The sequence below is a fragment of the Anastrepha ludens genome, chromosome 4 (genome assembly GCF_028408465.1).
Source record: "Anastrepha ludens isolate Willacy chromosome 4, idAnaLude1.1, whole genome shotgun sequence".
NCBI lineage: Eukaryota > Metazoa > Arthropoda > Insecta > Diptera > Tephritidae > Anastrepha > Anastrepha ludens.
In genome coordinates this window covers 31,785,565-31,802,538 of record NC_071500.1, presented here as the reverse complement: position 1 = coordinate 31,802,538, position 16,974 = coordinate 31,785,565, and the positions used below count along the sequence as shown (strand labels likewise).

At 38.3% G+C, this 16,974-nt stretch overlaps 1 protein-coding gene across 1 annotated transcript in view; it reads left to right on the top strand.

The window, feature by feature from the left end:
* Positions 1-16,974, top strand: part of LOC128861764 (uncharacterized) — a 192,088-nt gene that overhangs the window by 9,658 nt on the left and 165,456 nt on the right. Inside the window, exon 3 of the mRNA XM_054100147.1 lies at positions 1,027-1,905. Within this exon, the coding sequence (XP_053956122.1) occupies positions 1,027-1,905 (879 nt within the window). The remainder of the gene's footprint in view (positions 1-1,026; positions 1,906-16,974) is intronic.

The following is a 16,974-nucleotide window of genomic DNA, read 5'->3' as shown; positions in this document are numbered from 1 at the left end:
CCGAAGCGATTTGGTTTGGTCGTTGTTTTCGGCTTGTGGCCGGGCGGACCATACGATCGTTTACGCTTGGGGTTGGAGAAATACACCAATTTTTCATCACCCGTAACGGTTCGATGCAAAAAAGACTTCCTTTTGAACCGGGAGAGCAGCCTCTTCTTGCTGCCTTTCAGTCAGTTGATGTGGCACCCATCTTCCGACCTTTAACATCATGCAAAAATTTGAAAAGTTAAACAATTTTTTTTTTTCCATGTTGACGACTTTTTGTGAATTTTCTTTTTTTTCTGATTTGGCGTAATCCAATAGCGACATCCTAACTAATGAAGAATTTTTTAATTTGTTTGCTTTAGATCACTACAAGGGTTGGAATAATGTCAACCATGGGGCACCGTTTTTCATGTAGCCCCCACTCCGCCGGCTTGTAATTCCATGCTTTTTTTATTTGTTTTTTTATTAATTTTTTTTTTATACTTTTCCAATATTAATAAAAGTCATAATAAAAATGTTTTTCATTTTTTTTATCTTAGTTTTAAAAATGCCTAAAATGAAAGCGGTAGACCAGAAACCCCCTTAATACAATATTTACAGCCACAAAAACATACACAAAAGAACTATCTACCAGTCATCCTGTTAACTCACCTGCCTGCAAAAACCAATGTAATTCCTTTGCGCAATTCCAGACAGCCCATATACGCACATCCCTTACTTACAAATGCACTTACTGTGCTTACCATGCACTCGCCTCTTCGGTAAACCAACCTGTAACTACATTTATGTTCTCAAAATATGCTATACTTGTCGGCTCTGCAAGTTCTGTTCGTTGTTTCAGAGCATTCCGAACAGAGAAACTACTGTTACTATTAAATTCTCTGCTAATAAAAACATCATGCTGTCAACGAGCATATTCTCACATTTTATGCTCATATTTTTTCGCATAGTTGGAGAGATATACTCAGCAATAGTCTTATACGCTCACCCATACATTAATAAACAATTAAAGCAACAATTTTTTGGTTCTCTTCCTTTTAGTTGATACAACGGAAGCTCCTAAATTGCATGTAGTTTGGTGCAACGCCTTAAACAGCATACAACAACAACTGACACACGCAAGTGCAACAGGAATTTTAGCTGCCACGGAAGCAGCAGCGTCAATCAAAATTCAAAGTCATTGCATTGATTTCAACGCAACACCAGCACCACCAACAACAACAACATTAGCAATAGCTGTAGCAGCAGCGACACCAAAACCACCAACACATTTGAGCATATTAACACTCGAAATGTTGACGAGTGACGAATTGCCACAATTGTTGCAACATTTGCTTGTGGGCGTTGAGCATAGCATCGAGCGGGTCTCGTTGAATGAGCTGCAGATGCCTGCCTCGCCGACGTCAAAAACAGTAGTGCCGCTGGCGGCTGATGCGGCCAACAATAATAGTGTGCGCAGCAATAACAGTGGCAGCAACCGGAACCATAGCGGCAGCTTAGTGCGCTGTAGCAACAACAATACGATTACCAACTCACCAAAATGCGCATTACGACGCAGCGAATTGATTACCAAAAACAAAGTGCTTAACAATAAATTTATGTTGCGACGCCTGACAAATCGACAGGACAGCATGAATTCCACATCGTCGGGACAGAGTTGTGGCAGTAGCGGAAGCACCTCCAGCGATGAGCTATTGCGTTGCAACACAAACCACAACAACAATCTCAATACTCCCGATGCGGGCAATGGGGTGCTAGGCAACAATGGCTCCACGTCGGAACCAATGAAAATGTCTACAGGCTCCACAAATTCAGCGACCACTTCACCGGCATTGCCGCTCTTCTGTTTGGGGAACTCATTTCCGCACATCGATAGTGACGAAGAGAATGCCGATGAAAGGCGTAGTGCGAACGGAGAGGGTAAGTATATTAAAATTTAGTTAATAACTCAAAATGCAAAACTTTCGTATTGAAACTCAGAACACAAATTTGATTTAAGAGGAAAAGGTGTTTGCATGGAAATTGTGTGAAAAATCCACAATAGAGGACCACAAGTGGCCGCCTCGTGATATTATGGCTCAAATTTATCAATCTTGTGTCGAATCACGTTTTTCAAATCTTAAACCATTAAAAACCAAACTAAGAAATCAAGCAGTATATCAAGCCACTTGACTCACTCGCCGTGGCGATAAGACAAACGACATTTGTCAACCAACCATGCAAATCTCATAATTTTTGTATTCAATTCTCACAATTTCTATGCATTTTGCAACTTTGTAATTCGCCTTTAATTCATAAATCTCAATCATGACAACCGTCCAACAACAACACTCTTCAGCAATTCGCAAACACAACCCAACCACTATTTGACCTTTTTAGACAAGTTTTGCAATAAATGAATGGTTTTGTGAATTTTATAAAAAACCAAAATAGGTTGCATTGTTCCACTACCAACAACTTTAATCAAAGTACTTTGGGATATGGCCTGATATCTTTATTGAAGGCCGGCATCACGCACAGGCTCCCAAGCAGAGTTGCTTTTGTAGCGCAAAATTCTGTGCTGTTAAACTACCTACTAGTCCATACAAAATTTATTTCTAACCTCTCTGCACATGCTGCAGTTACAGAGCTCGTTATTGAAAATGGTGAATGGGGTTCAGCTCTTCTCTATTCTGCAAACTTCTCTCTCCCATGAACTCTCAAGTGATGCGCAAAATGATAATACCTCATCATTTTGACCATTTATGGATATTTTGCTTCTTTTTTTCTTTTTAATGCTCATTTTTGCAGCAAAGTGAAGCTCATTAAGAAACCCAAATTTGAAACTTTAAACTAAAATTAAAAATATGCTACAAAATTTTCATCACAACTCTACGGTTTTTAATTAGTATTTTGAGCACAAATTATGGTTAAAAGTAATGCGAAACTTTAATATAATAAAGTGCATTTCTGAAGTTGCTGAAAACCCCCGCTGATTATCTTTCATTTTTCCACTTTTTATTTTCAAAATTTCTCCATATAAAAAACTTCGTTGAGTTGCATAGTAAAATTTAATTAAATTTCAAAATGGTTGAGAAATTTTTTTGAAATTACAATTGAAAACCATGGAATTGTGATTAAAATTTTATTCCATTTAATTTCATTTTAATTTTATCTATCATTATCTATTAAGAGAATCTTCTGACCTAACCACTAACAGGAGGGGCTACGCAAGAATATTATGTAGCCCTTCTTACATCAAACAGCAGAATTTCGTAACTCAGTAGAGGTGCATGTAAACACATCCTTTACCACAACTCTCTCAACGAGAGAAGATTGGGGCAATGGGTTAATGGATAACAGAAGTGAAATCAGTATCTATACTGATGGTTCCAAGCTAAATGTAAAAGTAGGCGGGGGCCTTCACTCTGAGGAAATGAGTGCTGTAGTGCACATATTTCAAGCTGAAATTCTGGCTATCAGTGAAGGAAGAAAAGGGTTCTCACCACAAGAGAAATAAATATATATTCAGACAGCCAATCGACGGTGAAAGCATTACTATCACCTATTCTAAAAGAATGTATCACAGTACTTTACAATAAACCTGACCTGGGTGCCGCCTCACAGCGACATAGCAGGCAACTGCAAAGCAAATGAACTAGCGAGATTGAGTACCACATTACCGATCCAACCAGACAAAGCAAACATACCTATAACTTTACCACCTTGTAAGATGCTTATAGACAAACACACTATCAGAGCTGCCAACGGACTATAGACTCAGTCGCTCCCCTGTGCAACAAGTAGAATGACATGGCCATAATGGAACATGGGCCGCACAGACCGACTGTTGAAACTGAACAGGGAGGACATGAGAAATATTCTTGGGGTTCTAACAGGGCGTTGTCTGATTGACAGATATGCCAGTAGACTGGGAGCATCCTATATATAAAGACTATGTATACTATAGAACACTTTCTATACGGGGGCATTGCTCTGGAATAGAAGAAGGTTCAATATTTTATAAAAAATTTCCCTGAATAACTTGGCAGAAGTTGCCAATTTAAAAATAACAGGCCTTGTTAGATGCACAAGTTGGTTCAATGACGGCAATGTAGAGTGAGGAGAGAAGACAATCCTGGTGGTATCACAATGGGCCTACAGCAGGCCTAGGTGTGTCAATTGACAACCACTATACCTATCTACCTATCTATAGTTACAGAATTTTACAGACTAAAGGTACAAAATGAAGATAAGACTTCAAGATGAGACTTAAAAGTAGTCGTACATTTCACTTTCAATTCCATTGATTTAGTAGAAGATATGACCGGTACACCTGGCACTCTACAAGTATACAATTTTACTTACTACTAATGTAAACGGTAAGACTAATGGACTTACGCCCGGCAAACCTTACCACTTTTGTTGATAGGCAAGTACCGATCAAGCAACTGGCCTCAGCGCGCATCAGCTCAAGAGGTGTTAAGAAATGCAGGAGGTCGCGCTCGCTTATCTGAGTGGATGAGCTTATGAAAGAGTAGATGAGTGTTCATAGAACGGCTCTGAACAGGACCTTCAGCGAGTGGTAGAGGACATTAGTATTTCTCTAAATGAACTGTATACTTCCGCGTAATCGCAGAAACCAATAGAAGGTAGTCTCTGACTACTAACTGCAGGGTCTCCAAAGCGCTCTGGCCAAAACTGATTTTTAAAAGTACAAAGTACCTGCTTGAATTCAAAAAATCAACTACCAGCGTCCTCACGTCCTCACAGGTGTTATAATGGGTCAATGCACTATTGGCACCATAGCCAGTAGAATGGGTGTACCCTACATTGCATTAACTTCAGCCGGGGTTGTGTAGATGAAGAAAAAATTGAGTCGGTGCAGCACCTCCTCTGAGAATGTTCTGCACTTCATAGAAGCCGAGTCAAAGATCTTGGCGATTACTTCTTTGAAGGCCTGGGAAATTGGCAAAATGTCTAACTGGAGGGATCACTTATCTTTTTAAAAAGATCTAAATGGTTTAAGCAACTGAGTTAGGGGATGGATACCGAATGCAGGTAACACAAAGGGCCTTAGGGTCACCGCGTGTCTTGTCTTAGACAAGCAACCTGGCTAACCTAACCTACTTCTAATTTAAAAGTGAATAACATCTCCCATAAAAAGGCAATAAATGCTAACAGTGTAGAGCGTCAATGGAAGATTTAAAAGCAGACCTCGGAGATGAAAAATTCAACATAAATTTTGTTTCTTTATTTTATTTATTTATTTACAATATTTATTTTTTTTTTTGAGATTTTATTAACTCCACAAACTCCACTGGTTTTAGCACATGGAGATAAAAAGCATTTTGAACACGAAGAGCTTTGCTGGGTATATATTATGAAGGCTAATCAGCCCGAGAAGTCAATGGAACAGTCCTGGAAATTATGGATTAAATTCCATATCATTGACGTATAATCGAGTTTTGAATGAACTAAAGAGTTGTAGAGAAGATTCCCAGTAAACGAATCTTAGTAGCGACACAAAAATGCTAAATTACTGTAAACCTTTGAAAGGGCATAACATACAATACAATATGATGCACGAATGTTAGGATGCTCTCGACCAAACATTTCACGCATCACTGCAACCCGTACAGGTCATTGGAAGGTAGGGGATTATGCAGCCAGACTCAACCTCCCCTTCAATGCCATCTGCAGAAGCTGTCAAGCGGAAGGGGTGAAGGAAGGTCTTTTCCACTACTTACGTGAATGTACAGGGATAGCTAGGGCACGACTTCGCTCTTTCGGTAAGCCTTGCTTACAGCAAATTAGCGACATCACAGACATCGAGATAAAGAATTTGCTGCTTTTCTTGGATCTCACAAAATGCAACCGACTTAGAAGCAAAAAAACAAAAACAACAACAAGACATCATCACACGAGAACAGTAGTAGTAAAACGATGTTTTTCGCTAATTAGGATTATTTCAGTAGAAATACTCAACCACTTCCAGAACAACAACAACAACAACACGTATTATTTCTACAATTGTACGGAATTTCTCCAATTATTGTGTAAAGTTTAAAAGTTAGATTGATACTGTTTTTGTTAGACAATGAACTATATTTTTATACAAGTAAATAATACTATAAGTAGGCAGAAAGAAAAAAAAAATTGTCAAAACTTATCAAAATATTGATGTTCTATTGCTCATCCCTATAAGCAAAAATAACTTATTACTTTTTTGAAAACTTGCTATGAATGGAAAATTTAGTATGCTCGTGTTTTAAACTCCAATTTAGTTTGAAAAAAATTTTACCAAACCAAATTTTAATATATTTACGGTTTGTTGTTTTTTTTTTTTTTATTATTAATTTATATATTGGGTAGTCGAAAAAGTCTTTTCGTATTTTGTCAATAGATGTCGTTGGAGTAATCTATCTCCAGTGCTACCAATCACATTGTGTCATGTCACATGGTGTTAGAAAGGTGACATTTTAAGCTTCATTTAACCAAAAAAAAAATTCAATTCGGAGAAGTTGAAAAAAAGTTATCGCCGTTCAAGAATGAGTGAAAATAGTGAAGAAATTCGCTATATTTTGAAATTTTTGTATAAAAAAGGGAAGAATGCCACGCAAGCCACCAATGAAATTTGTGAAGTTTTTGGAGACGATGCTGTATCAGTTCGTGTAGCACAACAATGGTTCGCTCACTTTCGTTCTGCAAATTTCGATGTGAAAGATGCACCTCGCTCCGGTCGACCTATCGTTGAAAAAGTCGATGAAATTATGGAAAAGATTGACCAGGACCGTCACATAAGCTGTCATGGCATCGCCAAGGCACTAAACATTCATCATCAAACGGTTTTAAACCATTTAAAAAAGGCTGGTTACAAAAAGAAGCTCGATGTTTGGGTACCACATGAATTGTCTGTGAAAAATTTAATGGACCGAATTAACATCTGCGATTCTTTGCTGAAACGAAATGAAATCGAACCATTTCTGAAGCGAATGGAAACAGGAGACGAAAAGTGGATCAAATACGACAATAATGTGCGAAAAAGATGATGATGCAAGGGTGGTAAGCTCAACAAATGGCCGCAAAGTCAGGATTGACGCCTCGAAAGGTTATGCTGTGTGTTTGGTGGGATTGGAAAGGAATCATCCACTATGAGCTGCTCCAGCCTGCTCAAACGATTGATTCTACACTTTACTGTCAACAACTGATGAGATTGAAGCAAGCAATCGAAAAAAAATGGTCAGAACTGATCAGCAGAAAGGGCGTCGTCTTCCATCAGGACAACGCTAGGCCACACACATCTTTGATGACTCGGCAAAAACTGAGAGAACTTGGCTGGGAAGTTTTGATGCGTCCACCATATAGCCCTGACCTTGCACCGTCGGATTACCATTTGTTTCGGTCAATGCAGAACTCCCTTAATGGAGTAAAGTTGGCTTCAAGAGAAGCCTGTGAAAATTACTTGTCGCAGTTTTTCGCCGAGGAACCACAAAAGTTTTACACTGATGGAATAATGTCTCAAGAAGAAAAATGGCAAACGGTGATCCACCAAAATGATACATATTTGGTTTAATAAAGTTCATTATAAATATAAAAAAAATGAGTGGAAGTTTGATTAGAAATACGAAAAGACTTTTTCGATTCCCCAATATATATATATATATATATATATATATAGGAGTTACCACTTATATATATATATATATATAGGAGTTACCACCCTTTGACCGAGCTCCTCCTAATATTTGTGGTGCGCGTCTTCTTGTTGTTTCACAAATGCACAAATCTACTGTTTTAAGCCAACTCCGAACGGCAAATGGTTTTTCCCTATGAGAAACTTTTTCATAGCAGAAACACAGTCGGAGGTTTGCCATTGCCGCTATTAGAAAAAAAAGTTTTCTTCATTTTGGTGAGATTTGAACCTTAGATCTCTCCGAATTCTGAACGGTAGCCGCCATTCGGCTACGGCGGCCACCGAATTAATATTATTAATTTACTTTAATTCATTTTTTTCTATTTTATATAATTTTCATCTATTTTCTTATACTATGATATTTTTTATTATAATTATTATTTTATTTTTTTGTAATTTTTTATTTGTTTAATTTTTTTATAATTCGTTTTTGGATTCATTTTTAATTTTTGAATTTATTGTATTTTATTTTAGAAAAGTCTACCTTGTCTAACATCTTCTATAGCATTTTGTCTCCTTGACTTTTCATCCTATCAGCCTATCAAAAATATCGCAAATAACTTATCCAAAATTTTATAAAGTATTTAAAAAATATTACTAAAAATCTAATATTTTTGCTTATTTTTCTGTTTTGTTTTTTTTAATATTTTTGTTTTGTCTTGTGGATTTTTTTTTTTTTTTTTTTGGATTTAAAAACAATGGCAATCCGACAAAACTTTTCCTTTCATTTATCCTGCCAAATGGTAAATATGTAAACGAAATGATTGAAAAATTGCCAAAGCAATCAATCAATCATGTTTTGTTTTGCGCACAACCAAAAAAAATGTTACCTTGCTCTTGTCGCAATGGCAAAGGAAAGCGTCTGGTGCGCTAACTCACCTGTTGAGCGCGCAAACAAAGGCAGCGAGTGCAACGCCTTCTATGCAGCAAATGAAAAGAAGGGCGTCTATTGCCGACAGCATCAAGACAGATACGCAGACAAAAAATAGACAGCTTTGTAGATGGAAAGATATGTATAAAGTTCATAGTATATTCGTTGGGACGGGTCGGATCATAAAGAAAAGAGCTGATAAAGTGAACAAACCCCTCACACATTTAGAAAAATTACTTTAAAAACGGAAGTAATCGCTTTTGTTTTGTTGTTACAGTTACAATGCATTTTTTTTTGTTTTTTTGGCTTTTTGCTTCAAGTTCAAAACAATCGCATTGCCATCTCTCCTTAGCTATAAACAAATGGTTTGCGCTCCACAATTTATATGCCTTGATTTTCTTTTTTCAAATATATGTAAGTATAAATCTGTACATTTTTATAGGACCACAAAAATGTTTGCAATTGAATTTATGTTTTTACAAACCATAATTTATTAAAAACTTCACTCAAAAGTCACTCATACGCCAGCGCGTATCCAGACGAAGGCCTCTTGCCTGCTCTGGCCACGACCAAACGACATTCAAATTACATAATGCGCAGTGACAGTGCATTTAAAAAGTATTTATGCACAACTACGAATCGTTTTATGTTTAATAAAAAGAGGGAAAATATCTCAACGAATGCAATATAAAAAAGAGCTGCAGAAGAATCCAGCAAACCTACGTGTAATGGCGTCTGTTGCCTTCAAGAGACGTTCGCCACAAATATTAGTGAAATTAAATGACGACAAATGAATATATTGCTGCAGCAATGACAAGCAACAACGCAAAGCCACAAACAAGATGATGTGCAATACGCCAAAATAACAGCAACAGCGCGTCTAAATGCAGCATGTACGCTGAAACACAAAAAGGCAATAATAAAAATGTCAAAAATTTAAGCGGTAACAAGAGTAAGAAAGCAAAATACAAAAATGAAAATGAATACATTGAAATATGGAACGGCATTTAGTGTGTGTGTGCCTGTGAGAGTTACTTTTAGTTACGTGTGCATGAGGGTAGCCCATATTATATATATATATTGTATATCTGTATATCTCTGGACCAATTGGGACCTTCTTCATGGCTTAAACGCGGTTTGCCGGTAGAGGTTTGCCATTGCCCGCCCAGCGGCGACCGCTATTAGATGAAACTTTTTATAATTGTTGAAGTTTCAGACCCGTGCCTTACGTAATGTGAATCAATCACAAACCCATTTCATTACGGCGCTAGCCCAGTTTATAAGAAGAACATTTTTCTTTTTGTATCGCAGTTTTGCATAAAACAGATATTGAAGAATAATTTAACACACAAATATTTATCACTTCAAATACGAAGTGAATATTTATAGTTCAATTTAGAAATTATTATTATTATTGCAGAGAGTACCAAACGACGTCACAATTGAGTAGTGCAATAATTCATTGATAAGAAGAATGATAGAATACAAAACTGCGCCCAGAGGAGAGGTGTGGCGTAATACTGGTGCAGTTGTGTGAGAGAAGTATAGCGTGGGTCATGTAAAATTTGCTTTTTGAATCGGCTATAAAAAACGCTAACCAATATTTTTTCAAACTTTATTTTTTATTTTGAAGATTGAACATTGTCCTTTATGAATAAAAAATAATATCGATCAAACGACTGCCACGACTGGCTTTACAGTAGGCCATTCGATCAACCCAATTTTTAAGCACATTTTCGATTGTTTGGGCTCTAATTTCATGAATGGCAACTTCGATTTCGTGTTTTAAAGCATCAATGGTCTCTGGATGGTTCGCATAGCATTTGTCCTTAACGGCTCCCGACAAACAATAGTCCAACGGGCTTAAATCGCAGCTCCGAGGCGGTCAATTGATATCGGAATTTCGGCTGATTATTCGGTTTTCAAAAACGGTAGCCAAAAGTTCGAGTGTAACTTTGGCAGTGTGACAAGTTGCACCGTCCTGTTGAAACCAAATGTCGTCCATATCATCCTCTTCAATTTTTGGAAACAAAAACTCGTTGAGCATGTCACGGTAACGCTCGCCATTTACTGTAACCGCGGCTCCTCGCTCATTTTCGAACAAAAAAAAAAATGGCCCGATGATGTCGCCAGACCAAAAACCGCACCAAACAGTGACTCGTTGTGTACATACAATCCGTAAACCTACGACTGGCATCAGCAAAATGTCCCTAAACTGAAATCCGCACAGTTTTTGCCAAAGGACTGCCGTAAGGAACATGGAGGCGAAGCCTGTGTGACGAATTCGCGACATCTGACGACTCGCTCACTTGATCGCAGATAAAGTCAAGAGCTGCAAATCGACACCAATGGAATTTGTTTGTAGGGCCCCCCGCCGGTGCGATGGCAAATAATAGCAATAATAATAATACCAAAAATAAGGAAATTAGTTTAAAAACGCTAAACAGTTTCAGCAGAATTCTTTGTAAGTATCATATTATAACCCCGAACAAAGACTTCTGCTTGAAAAACACTAGCAATTCTCAACATTTTTAAGGAAATAGATAAATCGATTTAGAGAAAACCCCTACTCCGACTACCGAGCCGCCAGTGAAGACAGAAGTGTAAGCTTAGGTGCAGATTTTCCCCTCTTTCCAATCCTGCCTATTTGGAAAGATTGTCCTAACACAACTCTCAAGCTCTAGTTTGCGGATAGAGAGATCTGTCGGAGAAATACGACGCTAACTGCCCGAAAATGTGGCCATGTCCATTGAGAGATTGCCTCCAGAGACCAATCTCTTTTAACCTGATTGCACTTTGAGCTGCGTTGGAAATAACGTAAAACGTATCGATGGGAAATAAGTGCACAAGGACATTCAGGACATCACTGGGGCAAGTTTTGCATGCTCCGTTGATGCCAATGAATGCAGACTTTTGCCGTTTAGTGATATTATAGCCCTTCCGAACAGCTTCCCACCGAACTAGACATCCATACGTTAAAATTGGCAAATCCACTGCGTTGTACATCCACAGCACGACCTGTGGCTTGAGCTCCCATTTTTTACCGAACATAGATTTGCAGGCGTAGAAGGCTATACCGGCCTTCTTTACCCGATTTTCAATGTCTAGCTTCAAATGGAGTTTGGAGTCAAGTATCACTCCAAGATACCTAACTTCCGATGAAAGCGGGAGAACGTCGCTGTTTCATTTGAGAAGTCGAAAGGATGGCGGTTTATATTTTCTGGTCGAGACTCTTTTGAAAAGTTTTTCTTCATGGAAATTTTCTTGATGGAGTATTTTAGTGCTTTTGGCTTATTTATTTATTATTAACGACACGAAGAAAAGGGAAAGAGGAGCATTGGTTAATTTAATTGTGCAATTTGCTGCTAGTAATCGGCAGTTAGAGGAAATCCGTAAACGACGTCTACTGAGGTTTCAAAAAATTATGGCAGCCATACGCATGCGAATATCGAAAATTCATTTTATAATAAGCAATAACGACCAAAGCGTCTATGAACACACACTTTTTTCTGTAATATGAAAGCATAATTTATAATATATACCAAAAATTTGATTAAAATTATGTCTACAAATCTTTTCTTTCTTTTCCGATGTCCATTTAATTTAGTTTTTGCATAGACGTTTCTCCTTACGTTCGCAATATTGATTATCGATAACACAGAAAATACTTGTAATCTATTTTATATTTCGGATTTCGGGAAAGGAAGTTTGTAATCTCGCTTTTTAATTAGGAATTGAGAGTTAAGCTCGAAAAAGTAGAAGATCTAGCAAGCAGGAAGTTGAAAACTGAAAATGGCCTACTTATTTTTTACTGTTACTACCTACCACCTATTTACTACCTACTATTTCTAGCAATTGGTGTTTCGCGGGCGGGGCTTCGAACCTATGCACTTCTAAATAGTAGTCACGCACCAACGCATTCGACTACAGCGCCCGCCGTTAGGTAATAAGGATCACCTTAATGAATATTGCTTGAGTACTTACTTCCGCCATAATTTAAATATGCTTAAATTTTTCTAAGCGACTTCACTTCACTTACAAAAAAGCACCTGTGCAAGACTGACCTTATGTAAATGGTGGAAATGGAAGTATAATCGCAATTTTATGTGCCTGCATACGAGTAAATAAATTTTCTTGTAACAACAATTAAGAGCAGGCCTATGGCAGAGTGCAAAATATTGTTAAGCAAAAAGGTATGGAAAGCCATATACTCCGCCAACGACCAACCAAGGAAAGAAAAAAAAATTAAACATTAACACACAAAGCGCTTGTAAATCAATATCATTGAAAGGGAAATGGGAAAGCAACGATGGTTGCTCAGTAAGTCCTTTTTTCGTTCATTTGTTATTTCATCGAAACTCAGCACACTTTTCTCTCTGATGTATTGCTTCACTGGTAACTTTTTTATCCCAAACCCCGTAGATGACGCTGGGGTCGAAAAAATTGAAACGTCACCTTCACCAAACTATACCAAAAATATCGGTTGCATTTTCCTGCTTCACCTGCAAGGCAATTGACTATGATGAAATCCAGTGAAACCCAAGGGAAAGTTAAATTGTTTAGTTAAGTACGACTTAGCAAAATTTTGAGTTTTTTTGATTCAGCAGCTTGCTTTCTTTGCATACTTACTTTGATTGATATTTTCGTGTTGGAATGCTACAATATCCAACGAAGTCGATCAGCTTCATTTCATTAGATGTTGTTTCGTCTTAGAGGCTGAATTTTCCGATCGATGCAGTATTGCAAAGTGACAGAGCTGCTATTTGCATTTCGAACGCTCCAAGAAGTGGTCTTTGATTACGAAAACCTTTGGGGAAGTGATTGCAAATGAGTTGAAAGGTAAATAATCGCGTTTTGCTGCGAGGGCTCTATCAACTGTAGTGAACCTAAATACTTGGCGGCGCAAGCTCTTCTACTACTATCTAAAACTTTTACAAAGCGCATCTTTTGCTCCGACACAGACGGTAACTTGCTGTTGTATCTGCTAAGAAGTGTACGCTATTGACCCTTACGGGCCCTTAAACCGAGTACGTCGGAATGTCCCTCTCAAGGTGCACCTTTTCAATTTAGCTCACCTTAAACAGGTGTTTGGTTGTTACCTCTATACTTGGAATAATAGCTGAAACGATAGTCAAAAACTAACAAAAAAATGCTGCTTATGTGTACGTTCGGTCTGTGTCGAACTTCACTAAGCGTGCACAGCAGAGCTGGAAAATATGTGCTGTCGGAAGGGCGAACCCAGAAAAAAATTTGGCAGGTAACTCTCCTACTAAACTTCCATGATTACCTCAGGCTCTGTTTGGGATCCAAACGCTTGCTCTAGGGCGAGACAGGATATCTTATACCTCGACCACCGCCAATTTGACGCCGGGATAAACTGCGCCAAGTTCGGAGATGGCGATTTCATACAGCTGCATCGACCTTTCGTCGTCGCATGCCACAATTTTGATCTGGTCCTGATGCCAACCTGCATCTGTATAGGAAAGGAGAAGTTCTAGGTTGGTATGATACTTATTACCTTCATAGCTACTTTAGTCAGCGCAGCATTCACACACTTCCACTATTTGTTGATGACTTTACCTACTGACTCCTTTTCTTCGAGAACGCGTATTATAATACGGATTTTCGCAACCTCCGCAAAGACTAATGTGGCGTGACATTATGTGTCTTCTGTTTATTTGCCTACGAGCTGTCTCCTTCGGCTGATCTTTGGTGCTTAGAAGTATCCAAACGCTTAATTTGGAAATTGTGTAGTACCACCTTCACCCAATGAATTGCCTCTCGCCTCCTGGTACCCAGCTTGTGACGTGTCGGAAATTTTAATAGTAGGCCATTTCCAGATCTGAGAAATGTTGTTACTGCTGGCAGAGGTTGCAGTCACCTCCATTTGAAGACAAACCTTCGGTTATCGCAACAATTGTTGCCAGATTACCAGCCGTGGATTTAGTAGCCCCCAAATTTTGAGTAGGATTGGCCTCAGTCGCAATAGAGGCTGAAGAGAGGGTCGTCAAAGACGATGTCCCTTTTTGTAGAGCTGGAAGTTCCTTCCATTCCTTTAGCAAAGGAACAGGTCTCCATCAAGAGTTTGGTATTATTAATGGTTGTAGCATTTATTTTGGACTCACGAGTGAGACAGAGAGACAGAGAAGAAGAAGTCCGCCCACGCATAGCTCAAACATCAAATATCCGTAAGCTCCGTTTGCGACTGAGTTATTTTTGAAAAATGCCCTCAGCCCGACTAATCCTCGGCACATGTCGCATTACACCTTGATCCAGCTCTTTATTCCCGAACATACTAAAGACACTCTGAATGATGCCGTACTATTAAAGAGTAGCGAACACCATACCAGGAATTGTTGGCTTAGTGAAGTACCTCCTTATTCAGGACAACTGTGGTACCTATTACCAGCCGACACCCTCGCGGAGTGTTCAGTGGAGGATTTTCACGAGCCCACTGCCACCTCTACAGCGACATAATTAAATCTGACACTTTCCAATTTTTGTCTGTACTTATTGATCGATCCTCGTAAGTGAAATAGAAATGAACAAAATGCGCTCACTTAAGTTTGATTCATAAAGTGAAAGGAAAAATATTTTCCTGTGAAGTTAAGATATTGAAAATAGCAAAGAAAAACATGTTGATGTAAAAACAAAACAAAAAACAAAACAATGTAAGAACTAAAACAAACATTTAGTTGTAAAAGTAAAATAAAAAACTCCATTCAAAAATAAATAAGCCTTACCCCATTCATTGATTCCATTTCCGCAGCGCATTTAAGCGTCTCACTCTCCATCAACCGACACCAACGTCCGTCTACCTCGAAGAGCGCTCTTTTCCTCAACTGCCACACTTATTGTGGCATGACCTGGCGCTTACAATTATTGTTATCATAATTTTGTATTGTTTTTGTATAGTTTTTGTAATTTTAGTAATGTTATTTTTCAGCTTTTTTTAACTTTTTTCATATTCGCTTTTCCAACGCCCATGTTTTTCTTCGTATTTGCTTTTCTATTATTTTTATTTTGCCCATTCATTTTGTGCCTATCGCTCGACGCACATCGAGATTGCAACGCCATCCACAATACCGCTACCAACCACCAACACCGCCACTAATGGCTTCACCATGCCTCCCTTTACCACTTTACCACTTTACTGCACACTTTTCCTATCTTTATCTTGAAATTTTGTGCATCGCTTTCATATCCAAATATTGCCCGAAACGCTGGGTTTGCTGTGTGGCACGAAAAGCTCATAAAACTGCTGCAGAGCATCAAATCAGCGCATTAATTTTATTAGCAGTCAATAAATCTATGCAGCGCCACAATACAGCGATAAGCAACAATAAAAGCAACAACAACTAAGAGTACATTAAAAGTGCAAAATATAAAAAAGGCAAACGTATCATAACAACCATTTGACCAAAAGCAACTACAATTGGCAAATTTTACGCAATGGTGTCGGTGTCTGGTGTTGCAGCGCAATACAGTGGCAATTTCTCTACGCAAGCCTACCAAATGCATAACAAATAAAGATCTGGTGCGATAAGTCGAGAATGGAAAAGTCGGAACCAAAAATGTTTAAAGCTCAAATAGCAAAAAAAGAAAATTTTGAATTAGAAATTTAAAAAAACTAAAAATGCGAGGCCGCCGTATCAGAATGGGTTGGTCCGAGACCATCATTCTGGAGTGCATAGGTTCGAATTTTCGTGCATGAAACAGCTAATTAAAAGAAAAATATTTTTCTTATAGCGGTCGCCCCTCAGCAGGCAATGGCCAACCTCAGAGTGAATTTCTGCCATGAAAAAGCTTCTAATAGGAAAAAACCATTTGCCATTCGGAGTCAGTTTGAAACTGTAATTCATTCCATTTGTGGAACAGCATTAAGACGCACACCACAAATAGGAGGAGGAGCTCGGGTAAACACGCAACAAAAGTATACGCGCAAATTATTAATTAAATGTTTTTTAATGAGGAAAGTCCTCAATGAATATCGTACTAATAATTTCAGATTTAGAATTGTAGAATTAGGTACGCAGCCGCTGTTTGTCAATAGATGCCGCCAGCCGTGTGTGCTAGTCGATCTATATTAACATAACCTAAACGTCATAAACCAAGCTTAGACATACGGTAAACAAACTGCTTCGATACATTAGTGATTTTGTTTTGGTATCATATACTTTTGGTTTTGTGAAAATGTCTGATTTTGTGCCGAATAATCGTGATTTGGGGGAAAAGTTGATTTCCCCCTTTCATTCGAAAAAAATGGTGGATGAAGCGCGTCGAGAGCTACAAAAAATTTATGAAGATGCTGCTTTAAGTGAAACAACGTGCCGAGATTGGTTCCGTCGCTTCAAAGACGGTGATTTTAATGTTGACGACCGTCCGCGTGAAGGAAGGCCAAAAACCTTCGAAGAAGCTGAATTGGAGGCATTGCTCAATGAGG